This window comes from Populus nigra, chromosome 8, assembly GCF_951802175.1.
Source record: "Populus nigra chromosome 8, ddPopNigr1.1, whole genome shotgun sequence".
NCBI classification, from domain to species: domain Eukaryota; kingdom Viridiplantae; phylum Streptophyta; class Magnoliopsida; order Malpighiales; family Salicaceae; genus Populus; species Populus nigra.
In genome coordinates this window covers 15,443,446-15,460,774 of record NC_084859.1, presented here as the reverse complement: position 1 = coordinate 15,460,774, position 17,329 = coordinate 15,443,446, and the positions used below count along the sequence as shown (strand labels likewise).

Genomic DNA, 17,329 nt, shown 5'->3' with positions numbered 1-17,329 from the left:
GTTTTCCATTGCTTTTTTAAAAATTAAATTTATTTTTTTATTTTTATCCTTAAATATTATCGTTCGATAACTAAGCTTCATACTATTATTCAATTTGCTTTTATACATGGTCATCCTGGTATCACGATTAGGTCATAATTTTTCATCTTGACCTAGGTGAGCTCGGATCGATTTTCTTCAAAAACAATTATACTTTTTTTGTATTTTTTGTCCGCCAACATTTTATTTGGCAGAGATTGAGTTTCATATTTTTTTTTTATTTTTTTTGTTGAGTTATCATGTTCTCATTTGATTTATTAGAAATTGATCTCAAAACTTTTTTTTTCTTGTGTCTCTTTCTATAAATTGTCTCAATTTTATATCTAAGATTGCGAGATTTGAAAGTTAACCTAGTTTAACTATGATTTTTTTTGTTGTTTTTTTTAAATTTCACTCATTATTATTGAGTTGTTTTATAATTCGAGTTGATTTAGATCGATTTTTATCATTGTCATTTGTTATCTGTTTATTTATTTTTATTATATTTTTTAAATTATATTATTTAAATTACCAATTAAACCAATAGCTTGTGTCTCATAGTTTTTTTTCCTTGTCTTTCTTGTTTTAGATTGATTTTTTTTGTGCGAAGCACGGTCCACAAATCTAGTTATTACTACTATAAAAACACATCTAGTTTGTTAATATTAATTAAATATAAGTTTATTCACCAAATTAGTTTTCATAGAATAAAAATACCAAAATCTTCTAAATTTAGAACCCGTCCATTATTTATGGTAATGATTGTTAATGATTTTTGCTTAAAAATATATTAAAATAATATTTTTTTTATTTTTTAAAATTTATTTTTATTATCAACATGTAAAAAAATCAGTAAACACAAAAAATATATTATTTTAAAATAAATAAATAAAATTAATTATTTTTTAAAATATTTTTAAAATAAAAAAATAATCGTTGCACCCAGCCGCCGTTACCGAAGACCCCGCTGTCCAGAAAATTATTTCACAATTACATTTTAAAACCCCCATCCATAATTACAGACTGCCTCTTCTCAACTGCCAAAAACACTCTGTTCCCTTTAAAAAAGGAAAAAGAAAAAGAAAAAATAACCCTTGAGTTAGGGTTTCTATTTTCCAATTTCCCGAGAACTGTGTATTTGGATTCAAATCAATAATCAATAAAAATCCACATGTAAATAACTAGGGTTTTTATTCAGTCCCGATGTTGAGCTTATCTCAACAGCCCATTCTTACCCCTTCAATACCCAAACGAAGGGTTTTTAATCGACCTCGAAATTCTTCTCTTTTTGCAGCAAGGAATAATCGGATCTTTGAGTCCAATTCAAAGCTACCAAAGCATGTAAGTTAAATTTTTTTTCTCTAATTTAATAAATAGCTGTTTGGTTTTGGATTAGTAGTTAGGTCTTGAAATGCAAAGGGACTTGAAAATTGGAATTTTATTGATTTAGGAGCTGAAGGCACTTAAAAATGAGGTAATAAAAGACCGTTATTTGATCCAAATTGCTATGCATCAATGGAGCAGTGATTAGTTTATTGTTTTCGTTTTGTGGTTTATGATGCAGAAATGGAGAGTTTCATGTTTTAGAAATGAGGAAATTTCTCAGGTAAATCCCGGGTCTGATAGTGTCGAACGTTACGTACCTGAGGAATTGGTGAAGCCTGAGTTGGATAATTCTACGAATGTTAAAAGAGATTGGATATCGAGTCTTCGAGAGGTACATATTTTGTTTTTTATTTATTGATTGATTTTATGGTAATTTTAATTGCTGTGATAGATGCCATTCCAATCTTATTTATGTTCTTATATGAATGAACTGAATTTAGAGAAGTGGATTTGAGAAGTGGGGAAAAATCAAGATTGTATTAGTTTATGGTCGTGCCCTGGGTGAATTTTAGTTGTGGACTTATGTAATGCATGGCTTTCCTGCTATTTATTTGAAGACGTAGTAGATTTCCACTCAGATCTTATAGTATTTAACATGTTTTAAGGTAGCTGAAGATCCTACTATGTTCCCACTTAGGCAAGTAAATACCTTTGCAGTTGATGAGTCTGTGAGTTAATTGATTTGTGGAGAGATTCTTCATTTTGATAACCAGGACTTGCATAACGACCTCATCTCATAAATCAATAGTATAGATTTGACCGTTATTATTGCTGGTTCACCAGGATGGGATTGGTATTTGATCAAAGAGTGCATTTTGAAATTAATCCTATTAATACCAAAGACTGCAATCTTTTTTCTGCAAAATTGATGGAAAAGGGAGGAATAAAGAAAGAAAAGCTTCCACTTTCAGAATAATGAAATGGGGTGCTGAGTTTGTCTTATTTCTGAAAATTGAAACAATGTAAATACTGCTCTTGATAGGGATATAATTTTGGCTATCTTGATAAATATACATGCTTCCAGCAAAACTATTTGTACATCTCATTATTTAGTTTGTTAATTTTTCAGGCTGCTAATGTAGTGTTGAGTGCATTTGGGAGCTCGTGGACTGTACCATGGACAGCAGAGACCATAGTTCAGGTTACCTTCTCCACTTAATTACTCTATGATGGAGCAAAGGGAAATAGAAACTGAATAATAAGCTTTTGTGGCAATCAAATAAATAACACAGAACTATGAGTTTTAAGAAAATGAAAACGAGGTACACAAGAATTATAAATTTATGACAGTAGAAGTTTTTGCCTCTATGGCTTTTACTGGCATTGTCACGGATTTCTCTTCGATTTGTATCAGCAGGTGCAACAGTTGAGCTTTTATGCATTGCCTGCTTTCTGAACATTGTTCTCTAGAATATCTTCTTTTGTTGTTGTGGCAATTGTTGTTTTGATCTCACATTGTGGAACAAATAGCTAAATTCTTATTTAGATTATGACTCCTAGGAACGGAAATGAATGAACAAAACAATACATAATGCTATCCAGCAATGCCAATATGTGATGAAATGGTCTTCTACCATGCAAAGCTTCTTTGCAAGTTGAAACTAAAACTTATAGGATGTGGTGGAGAATAAAATAATTGAAGTAGAATTATTTGAATTTTCTTTAGTGAGAACTAAAAGCTGGACCCTGTGTTTCGAATATATATTCACTGAATTTAAATCATAGTTACTAATTAAAGATTGAAAGCGAGGACAGTAACTGAGCAAAATATTTGGTGATGCAGGTGATGCTTCTCTGGGTTGTCTCATTCTGGTTCATAGGGTCCTGGGTGATTCCTTTTGCGGCACACATTGCAGGTTTCAACAAGGAATCCCTAACATTTAGAGGTCAAGCTTTGTTCAGCCTTGTGACTGATGTGACTGAAGGCCTTGCTGGAATTGCAATCCTTCATTGTTGCCTGTCTCGATTTCATCCCCTTTCATCTGATTGGTTTAGGTTCAGACTGAAAGGGAACTGGCTGTTTGACGTTGCTCTTGGCTGCCTCATGTTTCCACTAGTTAACCGGCTGTCACAGTTCAATCTTAGCCTATTGCCTATTCTGCCTTCTACACCGGTCACTCTCTCAAGTGTTGAGCAGTCAATTGCAGCACGGGATCCCGTGGCAATGGTACTGTATGCAATAGTGGTTTCAGTGTGTGCTCCTGTGTGGGAGGAGATAGTCTTCCGGGGTTTCCTCCTCCCATCCTTGACTCGGTACATGCCAGTCTGGTGTGCAATATTGGTGAGTTCGGTTGCCTTTGCACTAGTGCATTTTAATGTACAGAGAATGCTACCACTTATTTTTCTTGGGGTGGTTATGGGCGTTATATTTGCACGGTCACGAAATTTATTGCCATGTATGCTTCTTCATAGCCTCTGGAATGGCTTTGTATTCTTAGATTTAATGAAATAGCTCCTTAGGTTTGTACCTCACATGTAGATCATTTATCGGTTGGTCACTTCCCAATGGAATATAGATGCGGGCTGACGTTGTGGAGCCATATGCTCCCCCAAGGGAAATTGAGGATAGGGTTCGTGAGAAGACTGATGCTTTTGGCAATGTTGATCAACCAATGTCTTCTTCTATATAGGCCCACACCAACATAATGCAAGTAGTATTAATTGACAGAGATTCATGGCTTCCATCTATCATGTGTCTGTTTGTAGAATTAGTCCATTACATCTTCAGTCAGGCAGGCCTGTAATTATACCAGGAACAGTAAGGGAAAAAGGATAATCCTTTTGTTCCCTGCAATATCTTTCTGGTTAACGTTGCAAACTACTCTCTCACTAAACGAGATCCTCTCTTGTTTTGTTTTGTTGGTCTTCTTAATTTCCTGTTCCTCTTTGACACGGTGGACAGTAAAGCCAAGGAAGGAAATGAATTTGAAATGGGTTTTGTGAACTAGCAAGATTTTTAAAATATTATTTGAGGATGGATATCTTTGGACAAAAGAATAGCGATTAAAAGACCCAAACTGTCCACCTCATAGGATTGGATACCACTTCTCAACAAGATGTTACAGTGCGTGCCACCGGAAACCAGCCCTTGTGGATGCTGTCTGACCGGTCACCAGCCTGCCTCCCAGGGTTTGGTGCTGGATATGGAGAAGCCTAGAAATAGATTTTAAAAATGGAAATAAACAAAGGGGTTTAGTGAAAACAGTAAAAGTAGAGCTTTACATTAAAGAAACGGGCAATTCAAATTAGGGAACATAACAAAGAAGTGTCTGCATTTGAAGCAGGAAACAAAAAAATAAAAACAACAAAGAATCAGAATTCTCTATTTCTAAATAATAATAAAATGTCAGAAGTGGGATTTGAACCCACGCCCTCTCACGAGGACCAGAACTTGAGTCTGGCGCCTTAGACCACTCGGCCATCCTGACTTTCGATGCTTACATTGCTTATTTACTAATGATTTAGAATTATAAATTCTGTTTAAGCTTAAATTCGCCCCCATGATTCAGATGTCAAAGATACTACATTTGAATTTATTCGAAAATAGTTAACCAAACTGAACGTCGATCTTGTCACATCTTAGCTTATTATACCAAAATCACCATTCAAATTTGGATGAAATATGAATTTAAATTTAAAAGCTTGAATGATATTTCGGCAACTATTATTTTTAAAATATTTTTTTATTTAAAAATATATTAAAATAATTTTTTTATTTTTTAAAATTTATTTTTGATATCAGTATATTAAAACAATCTAAAAATAAAAAATAATTTTTTTAAAAAAAACACTTTTAAAATATAAAAACAAATAAATTATAAAAAAATCATACAGTGTTCACACTATAAAATACAATTTAATATATGGTTTTTTTCTTAAAAAACCAATTGCAAGCTAGCGTCCATGACACGAGCCCTTATTTTATATCAATCATGATCTTATTATGAAAAAAAAGAGAGAGGTTCACTGATTATATGAGAAATAACCGAAACAAATGAGTGTTTTATTTTGGTGTCAAACATTCCATTGTGGATTTAAATGTTCATATAAACAATTTTTTTTTTGTATTTTGATCATTAAACTTTTAATTTTAGCTAATTCATCCTTCGGATTTACCATATAATGGTTTCTTTTGTTTTTATTCCTTTCAATTTGCATTATACCCTATGTGTTGAGTTTTTACAGATATTCGGAGATAAATTTCGGTTTTAATTTTGTAAAATCAAAATTTAATAGATGTGAATATAGAAATTAAAAGAATAAGAATCATATATGATAAAGAATAAAAAAACACCCTCGTTTAGATTTTTAGGCGAAAAGCTTCAATTCTTTCCCTAAAGTTTCAACTTTTTTATTTTACAATCCCTATTGTTTTAGAGATTCATGTTTTAGTAAATAAATTCACTTTTTTTATTTTTCAATTCTTGAGAGATGAAAGAAAAAGTTATCTAAAAAATTTGAGAAGAGAGAAAGTGATCAGATAACCATATTCCAAGCACTACAAAAACCGATATTTGTGTTAATGAGTTTGTCTTCTTAAGATAAGTTTAATAGATGTGTTTTTCCCCTTATATACATGTTTAAAAAAGTAACTCAAGGCTCGCTTAGTTTTTTTATTCATTTAAATTTTAGGGTGTTTTGAGGTTAAAATCTATTTATGAAGACTTTTATATTGTTTTTTAGATGTTTTTATATGAAAATAAATTAAAAATTAAGTTTTTAAAATCCAAGAACTTGTATCCTAATATTCCACTCACCATAGGTAACTAGAAAATTATCCACAAAGGGATAACTCATGTGGTTATATATATAAAAAAAACCTAGAGCGAACAACCCGTCATCACTTTTAAAAAAATATTTATAAAAAAATGCTAATGTGGGCCCAGGCTTCTAACCCCAGGCACACTTAAGCTTTTTTATTAGATATTAGATTCACGGGCTTAGCTTGTATAATCTATTAGTGTCTAATCTTTTTTTTGGTTTTTTATTTTTTTTATTTAAATATTAATTAATGCTCGTTCTCTCTTTCTTTTTCTTCTTCTTTAAAAAAAAATTGTCTTGTTTTAACTATAGTGATTGATCTTTTAGCATTTTTTATTTTATTTTATAATGCTTCAAAGAGATTAGTTTAATTTGCTTTTAATTTTTTCTCTTGTAATTTATATAAATTAGTTGTATTTCTATAACTATTTATTGAGATGAAAATCCTTCAGTATTAGCAATGCCAATTAGCTTTTAAGATAAAATAAATGAAAAATATATATATATATATATATATATATATATATATAAAAAAAAACTAGTGTAGAACGTTTGTATGTGCATCTATTATTTGTTTTTATTTTGAAGATTAACTTCTCGTTTTAGTATTAAATTAATATCAACAATTTTTTTTATTAATTATATATTCTTTAATTTATTTTATAAAGTATAAATAATATTTTTTTGTTTCTCAGTTAAAAAAACATAATACATTAAAACACATTCGCATTCATAATGTAGTTGTTTGCTTCTCTTATGTTAGAAGTAGCAAAGCCTTAATTTTTTAAAAAATAAATAGCATATTCTATTGGACACATTGTGTTGTTTCCAAAGATAAAACTTCTTTTTTTTTAACAAAATAAACAATATTAAAAATAGGATTGACAACTTAAGAACTGATCAGATTATATTTGAAATTAAACCAACTAAGCATAGATTTAAAAAAATTAAAGGTAAAAAAAGAGAATTGTATAGACTTTGCAATGCTTGTATGTAAAAATAATTGACATTAGAGGATGGAAAGAAATACATTAACAATGACCTTTTTGTCTACAACTTGAGACTTGAACTCCATGGTAGTAGAAGAGAGAATAAATTGTTAATCTTTTTGTCTACAACTTGAGACTTGAACTCCATGGTAGTAGAAGAGAGAATAAATAGAGGAGCTTGTTTATTTTTTATTTTTTATTTTATTAATGTGAATATTCGAGCTTGCTTACGTATACCTCAATTAATTTTACAAGTTCTAAAATTAATTGATTTTAACAGGGGAGAAGGATGATAAAGATCACAAGTTAATGATCAATATAACAAAATTGATGCTTCGATACCTGTGCATTTTTAAATTAAAACTAAGTAGAAAAAAGTAATTAATATATAAAATTAAGTGGATAATAATTCATATATATATATATATATATATATATATATATATAATCTTTTGAACCTAATTTGAGATTTTTTCTAACTTAGTTATAGTTACCTGACTTTTTTAAAATTATCTGGTAAAATTTAAACTAATCAAGAAAAAGAAGAGCTTACCTTGGGATAGCGATGGACATTTCGTATGAACATGAAATGACGTGAACGAGTGAAAGTTTAAGAACTTAGAGTCTCGGCCATTAATTATATTGTCCTCTCGAAGTGATCTGTAATTATAATTTTGAGGTTGTGAATTGTTTTTTTTTTTTTTTTCATTTGATGAAGTACTGAAGTAGTATCCTTCAAATGTAAATTATATATTCTAAAAATACATATTTATAAACAACTAGTCACAGATATCAATTAAAATGAGATTTCAAGGGTACTATTATTTGCGGGTGAAAATAATAATAAAAATGATATATAAAGGAGATGATATATTGATGAAGTTAAAATAAGAATTATAAATTTTAGTTAAAAAATTCATAATGAAACAAGTAATTAGTTTTGAAGAACAGAAAAAATTTAAAATAAATATGTTTTGAAATAAAAAAAAAATGATCTTGGGAATATTATGGGATAATCGATATGATTTATGTAAAGAATTAAACAAGAAAATTTTGATTTTGATATAAAATCACTTTCTAACTAGTTTTATATTGTCAAACATAACTTTTTATGTAACTATTGGATCGAGTTGAAATTCTATGAGGAGCCTTCTAAAATATTGTTATACTTTGAATTAAGATTTCAAATTAATCAAAAATTAAAAAAGCCTTACAATTTAGGCTAGCAACCAGGTATGTTTCACAAAAAAATTACGTGGAGATAATTATAAGGGGGAAATCCGATGAAATAAAATCTTGATATAATTTTAATAACTTGATCATAATTAATTTTGACTAAAATTTAAAGATAAAAATAATTTACAAAGAGCTATATAAAAAAAGTATTTGCTAATATTATAATAAAATGCTATAGACTCATTTGAAAATAAAATAAAATTGAATGATTTTTAATGGAATAAAACCATAAATATAATTTAAATTATTTTAGTATAATTAATCGTAATCAAAATTTAAAAATAAAAGACAAAAAAAAATTGTTTAAAAAGAGTCTTGTCATCCCAGCCTTAGTGGGAAAGCGTGGCTAGACTAATAAAAAAAAAAGTCAGGAGCGCGTGACCTTGCAAGTTAGGTTTGCATGCTTCACTTTGTTTTCTTATATGTATATAATGTAGACAAGATGACAAGTAGTCCATCCTATTTTTTTTAAAAGAAAAAACAAAGCAAATGACATATTCCTTATAGTGATAAACAACGCATTGTTTACACATACTCGTGTTTTGATTAATTTTATAAAAAAAAATATTTTTCACTTAAAAACACTTGAAAAGCACCCCACATACCTTAATAACCCATTTCCAATCTTAATCAAGATTTAATTCGTCAAAACATATACCTAAATCAAAAAAATAATCCAAAACACCTAAATGATTAATCTTCTTTGAGGGATCAAAACACCTAAACATAGCTCTTCTCGTCAAATAAAATTCATTGATATTAAAATTAATTTATTTTAATTGTTGAAATGTGAACAATTGATAACTTTTTATTTTTTTCATTATTTTTTTAAGTGAATCTATCTATTTTTTTTTTAAAAAAAAATGTATCGTGAACAAATTAAAAAGATAAAAATGAAAAAAATCCAAAAGGCTAAATTTGCAAGAAAAACACCTCACGACCAATGTTAAAAAGAAAAGCCTGCATTCGCACTTGAGGGCCTAGCTGCTGTGGTCAACCGTGTGACTTGTTCCGCCCCCGTCCCGGGTTCGACCCTCTATGTGCACGCCTGTCACCCCCGCGGTGCCTAACCTGCCCCTGGGCTTGCAAGATGTTCAGTGGGCCGTGGGGAATAGTCGTGGTGCGCGCAAGCTGGCCCGGACACTCCACGTAAATCAAAAAAAAAAAAAAAAGCCTGCAATCTTGCATCATCGTCAAATTTAGTTCCTCAATTTTGGGCAAGCAACAAAACCAAATTTAATTTTATAAAATTAAGCATAAATCCAATACCATGATCAACACCAACACCAATAACATACTAAACATATTAAACCCAAGCTAATGTAAATACGAAATAAAAAAGGTCAGCGTTCAAAACAAAAAAAAAAGTTTATATAAACACTCAGCACTCCTTCACCAATCCTCTCCTCTTAAAAAACTCAAACCCCGAGGCTCTCCCCTGAAAAAGCGGGAACTCCCTTGCAACCACCTTCCCTCTCACCGCCGCAACCACTCACCATCACAGCCGCCGCTGTACCATTTCTGTACGTTCATAAACTTCTCTAGGCAAACTTTGCGTGTCTTAGGATCCGCTGCTTTCGTTCCTTAGTGTTAGGTGAAGAAAACTAACCAAACAGAAATATTTTTAGAGACAGAGAGAGAGGGAGAAAAACAGAGTAGCGGTTAATAAGAGTCGCTTAAATCGGTTTCTGTCTTAAAAATATATATATTAAAAAAAAGAGAGCTTCATTCGTATAAATCCATTACCGCTTATTCACTGTGTGATTCTAAATTATCCACTACTCTTTTTAAACTTTCTCTAAAAAATCTTCCTCTTCGTTTCATAATAGAAACTTGCAAAATCACTCTTCTTTTATTTTTCTACTTTTTATGATAATTATGGAGCAGAAGCATATAGTGTTATCGGCGTTGAGTGTAGGGGTAGGGGTTGGAATAGGATTGGCGTCAGGAAAAACAGCGAGTAAATGGAGAGGAGACGCTGCTTCGGCATCCAAAGGTATAAATTCGGAGACGATGGAACAAGAATTGCTTAAGCAAGTTATTGATGGAAGAGAAAGCGGTGTCACCTTTGATCAATTCCCTTACTACCTCAGGTCGGTCCCTCCCCTCTCTCGTCTCTCCTCTCTCCGTCTCTCTCAGTCCTCTGTTCAAATTTCATGTATTCCTTTAATTTTTTTTTTGTTGCCTGGTGTTCTGTTTGGTTCGTTACATCAAGGTTTGTTTTTTTTTTTCTGGCACTGTTATATTGAGTTTGCTTAGTAAATTTCTTTGTGGTATTTTTAACATTTTATTTAGTTTGGGTATGGAGAATATGAACTTAATGAACAATAAGTTTTTGAATTATAACCATCAAGATTTGATTAAATTGCTTTTCGAAAACGAAATTGTGGTCGTTGATTTTGTCTATATAATTAATTAATTTATGGTGAGCTTTTTGTGTGTGTTAATTTGAGAGCTAATAATGGTCAAAAAATGATATTATTCTAGACAGTTTCAAGTGCGCGCGCGTGAAATGAAAGTGCGCGCTCGTGAAATGATTGAGAGTGCAACAACATATTCCGTTATGATTAATTTTAACTTCGTTCATATAATTAATCCTTGTAGTTTAGAAACTATATATTTAGTTCTTATATTTTTAAATTCATTTATCATTTTATTATTTTCATCCATTCCCTGTTCCTTTACTTGTTTTTTTAATTTCATAATAACTTGGTCCCTGTAGTTTGGAAAGAATAATCACTTAGTCCCTATAATGTAAAAAATAATTACATAATAATTTGATTAGTGTAATTTAGTTATAATTGTCTTATGATACCGGGCTTTCGTTTTAAATATAACCCTGCTAATCCTGTCTTGGAGCTGGTGGTGTTAAATGTAGAAATAAGCCCCTTCTCAGGAGCTCAAGCTCGGCCAAAGATCGAATAGGGAATTATACAACATGACAAATCTTTTTATTTATTTTTTCCTATTTTTATTATCAACTGTGCTTAATGAGAAATCTCTTCATAAGTGAAACTCTCTTACAGTTGCTCAAGTACCACCTGGTGTCTAATTTTGCGCTCTCTGACATCTTTCCTGATTGCAATGATGACAGCGAGCAGACCCGAGTATTACTAACAAGTGCTGCCTATGTCCACTTGAAGCATGCTGAAGCTTCCAGGTATACAAGGAACCTTTCACCAGCAAGTCGGACCATTTTGCTTTCAGGACCTGCAGGTTGGTTATCTGGAGTTTATATTTTGCTTGGTCTATAATGAAAAAAAAATAAAATCATGTACCTGCGTTAACATATGGGACAAATTTTAATTGCAACTTCTTGTTTTAATTCTTGAAGAACCTTACCAGCAAATGCTTGCCAAAGCTTTGGCACATTTCTTTGAAGCCAAACTGCTGCTGTTAGATGCAACCGACTTTTCTCTTAAGGCGAGTTCATGCAGTTGCTTCCGTAACAGTCTGATGGTCCTCCTCTTTTTTTTTCTTTTTTTTTCCTTTTCTTTCTGTGTACTAATATCCGAAATCTTGGTTTCTTGCAGATTCAGAGCAAATACGGTGCAAACAAAGAATCTGTAAGCTTTCCCTAGTTTATCCCGAACACCCTCTAGTATGGCATATGGATTTTTCTCCTTGTTCAAGAAGAACGTTTTAACTTCGTTTTCTCTAAATGTATGATCTTTATCGCAGTTGTTCAAAAGATCCACTTCAGAGACAACACTAGAGCGATTGTCTGGTTTCTTTGGATCATTTTCAATCCTTCCACAAAAGGAAGAGCCTAAGGGTATTTTTGCAAAATGTCTTTGTTGTCACGTAAATGAAATATGACTAAGGAGTAGCATATAGGGAAGGCGTCATTGATATTAATGAACTACAGTTAGTGAAAGTGGGGAATGGTCCTTCCTTTATTCAGTCTATCAAACTCTTTAAGGATATCTTTGTGAAATCCATCTGATTATTTTTAGGATGTCGGAGTCTGCTAAGAGCAATTTAAAGACACCTTCATGCATGGTATCATGATTTTAGGCAATGTTAGAATGTATTGTCATGGCTAACCCAATTTCTATGTGGTTTATATCTCTCACCTTCTACCGAAGCCCTGACCAAGTCGATATCTTGTAGGCACACTGCGTAGGCAATCCAGTGGTGTGGATATTCCGTCAAGGTACTGTAGGCTAGATTTCTTGATGGATCTCGTGGAATGTGCGACCCATTTTTATATATTGGCTTTATATTTTTCCCTTATGTTATGTGTGGCCTTGTCTCCATCACTTCAGGGGGCTAGACAGTTCTCATAATCCTCCCAAGATAAGAAGAAATTCCTCTGCTGCAGCTAATCTAAGCAATGAGATTACACAAAGCACTCCTGCAAATACAGGTATTTTCTTGAGATTTTGACATTCTCAACGTTTTTTTCTTGTTGATATTAATTATATTGACCTCTAAAGGGTGCAATATGCAATAAATTTGGTAATTTAAGAGTTTCCCTTCTCTTATGTCTGGCTATCTACTAACTTTTTGGTGTAAATATAGTAGCAAGGTTTAGGGCAGTGCTTTTACCAAAACTAGGGTTTGTTTATGGGTGTCACAGATGCTTTTTGTTTCGATATGTAGTTCACTTTGACTTTTCAGTTTATGCATATCCAACAATGGACTGTAATTTTTTATTTATTTATTATATAAAATGTAGTAGAGACCAGATGCTAATTTACCATTTCTTTCACACGCTTACATGCCATGAATGTGGAGGTGATGCGCTACCAGGAGCTGCATGATGGAAATCGTTTTATGCAGGATTAGGCATACTTGCATCTAATTTCTTCTGCTGCTTATAATTCTTCACACTTTTTTTAAAGCTCCTTCGAGGCATATGAGCAGTTGGTCTTTTGACGAGAAGCTTCTTGTACAGTCTCTTTACAAGGTACTGGCACTTTGGATTATCGATATTTAGCAGCAACATTGTTCTGCTATGCATTTTATGCATATTTGTTGCCAATATTGGGGATTAGTTTGTCTTGTGTCACCACTCAGTCCTCGTAGAACTTCTTGATCCATTTGATTTTTGTTTCACATGCAGGTTCTGGTTTATGTGTCTAAAACTAGTCCCATTGTGCTGTACCTGAGGGATGTAGAGAAGATCTCATTCAGATCGAACAGGATATACAATTTGTTCCAGAAGATGTTCGATAAACTGTCTGGATCAGTACTGATCCTTGGTTCACGAGTAGTGAATCTGAGTAATGACTCCAGAGAGGTGGATGAGAGGCTTACTGCTCTTTTCCCGTACAACATTGAGATCAAGCCTCCCGAAGATGAAACCCATCTTTCCAGCTTTAAAAACCGGCTGGAGGAGGATATGAAGATGATCCAGGTTCGCGATAATAGAAATCACGTCATGGAAGTACTTTCAGCCAATGATCTTGATTGTGATGATTTGGATTCAGTCTGTGTGGCTGACACAATGGCTCTCAGTAACTACATAGAAGAGATTGTGGTGTCTGCAATCTCTTATCATTTAATGAACAACAAGTATCCGGAGTACAGGAATGGAAAACTTTTTGTGTCATCCAAAAGGTAATTTATGTCATTAGATTGGTGTTCATGCATTTGAAGTGTTATTTTCAGGTACTCACCATGTTAGCTATGAAACAGTTTATCACATGGATTGAGTATATTCCAGGAGAGCAAGTCCACTGGAAAAGATTCATTGAAATTGGAAGCCAAGGCAGAAACATCGAAGGTATTATGCACTCGTCTTTGATTCAACGTGAATTTGAGGGATTACAAAATAACAGAACTAATAGAGCACCAATGTTTGCTTTGCTTATTGTGAATAATTATAGGAAAAAGGGAAGAATGAGACTGTTACTATGAAGCCAGGAACAAAAGCTGAAGGTGTAAATGCTGAAAATATAAGTGAAGTAGAGAAAAAAGCTTCAGGGGTCAAGGCAGATGGTGAAGATTCCTTATCAGCATCAAAAGCTCGGGTATGTTTCCAATTGTGACTGAGTAATGTCACCTATCTGATGTCTGTGCATCTGTAATCACAGTAATATAGATTTCCACAATTTTGGATAATGTACAAAATCCCTTGGTTTCAGGACAGCCTTCTCCACTCCATTTTATATCTGCAGTTCTCCTTTTTTCTGACTGTACAAATATCTATCTGAATTCAGGGAGTCCCTCCTGACAATGAATTTGAAAAACGCATAAGGCCAGAGGTTATACCACCAAATGAGATTAATGTAACGTTTACTGACATTGGTGCCTTGGAAGAGACCAAAGAATCTCTCCAGGAACTAGTGATGCTTCCTCTTCGAAGACCAGACCTCTTTAAAGGAGGATTGCTAAAGCCTTGCAGAGGAATTTTGCTGTTTGGTCCTCCTGGCACTGGGAAGACAATGCTTGCCAAAGCTATTGCGAAGGAAGCTGGAGCGAGCTTCATTAATGTATCCATGTCAACCATTACTTCCAAATGGTTTGGTGAAGATGAGAAGAATGTCCGAGCTTTGTTCACACTGGCAGCAAAGGTTTCCCCAACTATTATATTTGTAGATGAGGTTGATAGCATGCTCGGGCAGCGAAGTAGAGCTGGAGAGCATGAAGCAATGAGGAAGATAAAGAATGAGTTCATGACTCATTGGGATGGACTTTTGACACATCAGGGTCAGCGCATACTTGTGCTCGCTGCAACCAACCGGCCATTTGACCTTGATGAAGCAATGATTAGGCGTTTTGAGCGGAGGTGGTTATCCTTATTTATAGCTTACAGCCCTGTCAATCCTTGTGTCTTTAGTTGTTCACTCTTCATTTCTTTGTATTTGCACATTGCCTTGCTTTGTCTCGGAGACGGAGAGGCAGCATTTGGAGTACTGCTCCTTTTCTAGCTCTCGTATCATAATATTCTGAATTATGAGATTAATAAAATACACTAAATACAATGTTAAGATTATCTGATGTAGATCTCATACCACAACTAAATAATTGTCTGCGCTGACTGTGTCTACATAAAATGCAGAATTATGGTGGGGCTTCCTTCCTCGGAGCACAGGGAAAGCATTTTGAAAACTCTCTTGGGAAAAGAAAACGTAGAAGGAATAGATTTCAAGAAGCTTGCTACTATGACAGAAGGATATTCAGGAAGTGATCTTAAGGTGCGTATTGCTTAGAGTCTTTTTGGTATCTGATGCATCATTCAGGTCTTTATTGACGTGTGATGGCTATTTAAAACAGAACTTATGCACTACAGCTGCCTATCGGCCTGTCAGGGAGTTGATACAGCAAGAAAGATTAAAGGATTTAGTAAGTGTTTTTTTCTTTTATCGCTTCAATTTTTCTAATGTATCTAGAAATGAAAATTTTATGCACCACCATACTCTTACAAGAATGCTTGAAGATTAACTTCAAATTTCTTTTCTTTCCACACCTCTCTTTATTTGCAGGTGAAAAACCAAAGAGCTGAGGCAGCACAAAAATCAGGGGAAGCTACTGATACAAAAGGAGAAGAAAAGGAGGAGAGAGTCATTAACCTCAGACCACTAACTATGGAAGACTTTGAGCTTGCAAAGAATCAGGTAATATTGCTTTCTTTCTGTCTATGGAGCACACAGACAGAACTAGCACAAGAATGATTCAAGGTTGAAAGATGAGGAAGAAACAAGAGAAGCTATGATCTTGTAGCAACAGCTTAAATGATTCTAGGTTGCGTTATAGATCAATTAAAAGACATAGCAGCTTCTTCTTCTTTTTTCCTACTCTTTTTGTGCTAAAAGCTGTCTGTTACTTCCAACCGCCTTCGTGAGTTTCGTTTCCTCTGGAGTGTTTCGTTGTGATAAGATGGATAATAAATGCAAATGCAGAAATTGAAGTTAATCGAGGTTGGTTTAGAGTGATGCTTCAGGGATAGTTTGGCGATGTTTCTCTTCATTGCTCATTGCGTGTTTAGTTCAAAATAGCTAGTATTAAGTGCATCATTCACAAAGATCCCTCTTGGTGATGCAGGTTGCCGCTAGCTTTGCAGCAGAAGGAGCTTCAATGAACGAATTGAAGCAGTGGAATGAATTGTATGGGGAAGGAGGTTCAAGGAAAAAGCAGCAGTTGGCCTATTTCTTATGAGATGATAGAACCCACAACCATGGAAGCTTTTGCCCATAAACTGAAGGATTGTCAAAGCTTTCTCCTGTCCTCAAGATTCTCTTCTCGGCCTTTGACTAAATTGAGCAGATGAACAAAGAAAATTTGAGCTACTCAAGAGGAAAATGATGGGAAAAAACTCTTTCCACTTTCTGGTCATTGCAATGTTCTATTAGCTGTATTTGGCGTGTATAATGCTTCAGATAGACAGACCCAGGAATAAGAGCGGCAAGTCGACACTCGACTGGGTTGTTTTGGGCCCATGCTGCCTGATGAAAATGAAACTTCAATCATGGTGGTTGAATTTTCCTCTTATGGTATTTCTCGGGTGCTTTTAAGTTGATCGAAAATTAGAAAAAAAAAAGAAAAGGAAAAAAAATAATCAGCCTCAACCCATGTCAAATGTATCTGACTACTTGCCCCTAGACAGGGGGTCATCCATGTCTAAACCAGTACAGATTTCTTTGTTCATAACAAATATACCAAGAGGCATGTGGAATTCACTTTAGTTCCTTTATATTTTTCTATTCATTACTATAGTATGTTGATCTTTTTTTCATTCCCGTCAAAAAAAGGCCATGGTTTCCTAAAACCTTCCCCATTTCTTTTTGGGTTTAGAGTATGAGTTTAACTCTACTCCTTTTCAAGTTCAGTGTATAACTAAAAGGTAATTTTATATTAAATCTCTTATACTCCAGGCCTTAGCTAATAATTATGATATCCATCATATCTTATTAAATACGAACAAGTAGTTCATGCTTATATTAATTAGATATGATGATACGAGCAGTAGAATAATATTATTTTACTATTAC

At 33.3% G+C, this 17,329-nt stretch overlaps 2 protein-coding genes and 1 non-coding gene across 4 annotated transcripts; 2 read left to right on the top strand and 1 right to left on the bottom strand.

Annotated features, from left to right (window-relative positions):
* The first annotated feature begins 1,023 nt into the window (after window positions 1-1,023).
* LOC133700630 (uncharacterized) lies at window positions 1,024-4,261 on the top strand. Of its 2 annotated transcripts, XM_062124210.1 has the most exons (5): window positions 1,024-1,359; window positions 1,583-1,735; window positions 2,474-2,545; window positions 3,188-3,685; window positions 3,884-4,261. In XM_062124210.1, the coding sequence occupies exons 1-5, from the start codon at window positions 1,222-1,224 to the stop codon at window positions 3,929-3,931; spliced, it is 909 nt and encodes a 302-aa protein (XP_061980194.1). In that variant the 5' UTR covers window positions 1,024-1,221; the 3' UTR covers window positions 3,932-4,261. The 2 variants fall into 2 exon arrangements, with proteins under 2 accessions (XP_061980194.1, XP_061980193.1); XM_062124209.1 differs by having other exon boundaries at window positions 1,025-1,359; window positions 3,188-4,261.
* A 487-nt stretch (window positions 4,262-4,748) lies between these two features.
* On the bottom strand, window positions 4,749-4,832 carry TRNAL-CAA (transfer RNA leucine (anticodon CAA)). The gene has a single exon. It is a non-coding gene; the product is annotated as a tRNA-Leu (tRNA).
* Window positions 4,833-10,268: 5,436 nt separating this feature from the next.
* LOC133700419 (uncharacterized) lies at window positions 10,269-17,106 on the top strand. The gene is made up of 16 exons (XM_062123939.1): window positions 10,269-10,483; window positions 11,485-11,606; window positions 11,725-11,813; window positions 11,924-11,956; window positions 12,072-12,165; window positions 12,504-12,546; window positions 12,659-12,759; window positions 13,238-13,302; window positions 13,459-13,955; window positions 14,034-14,121; window positions 14,225-14,368; window positions 14,558-15,126; window positions 15,400-15,535; window positions 15,615-15,683; window positions 15,824-15,955; window positions 16,383-17,106. Exons 1-16 carry the CDS (start codon window positions 10,269-10,271, stop codon window positions 16,494-16,496), a joined length of 2,511 nt encoding a protein of 836 aa, XP_061979923.1. The 3' UTR covers window positions 16,497-17,106.
* The last annotated feature ends 223 nt before the right edge of the window (window positions 17,107-17,329 follow it).

Excerpts from the sequence above, each read along its gene's own strand:
- LOC133700419 (XM_062123939.1), top strand. The coding sequence starts at position 10,269 with ATGGAGCAGAAGCATATAGTGTTATCGGCGTTGAGTGTAGGGGTAGGG. Across the intron at positions 12,547-12,658 it reads GGTGTGGATATTCCGTCAAG|GGGGCTAGACAGTTCTCATA; the intron begins GTACTGTAGGCT and ends CCATCACTTCAG. Across the intron at positions 12,760-13,237 it reads AAGCACTCCTGCAAATACAG|CTCCTTCGAGGCATATGAGC; the intron begins GTATTTTCTTGA and ends CTTTTTTTAAAG.
- LOC133700630 (XM_062124209.1), top strand. The coding sequence starts at position 1,222 with ATGTTGAGCTTATCTCAACAGCCCATTCTTACCCCTTCAATACCCAAA. Across the intron at positions 1,736-2,473 it reads GGATATCGAGTCTTCGAGAG|GCTGCTAATGTAGTGTTGAG; the intron begins GTACATATTTTG and ends TTAATTTTTCAG. Across the intron at positions 2,546-3,187 it reads CAGCAGAGACCATAGTTCAG|GTGATGCTTCTCTGGGTTGT; the intron begins GTTACCTTCTCC and ends TTGGTGATGCAG.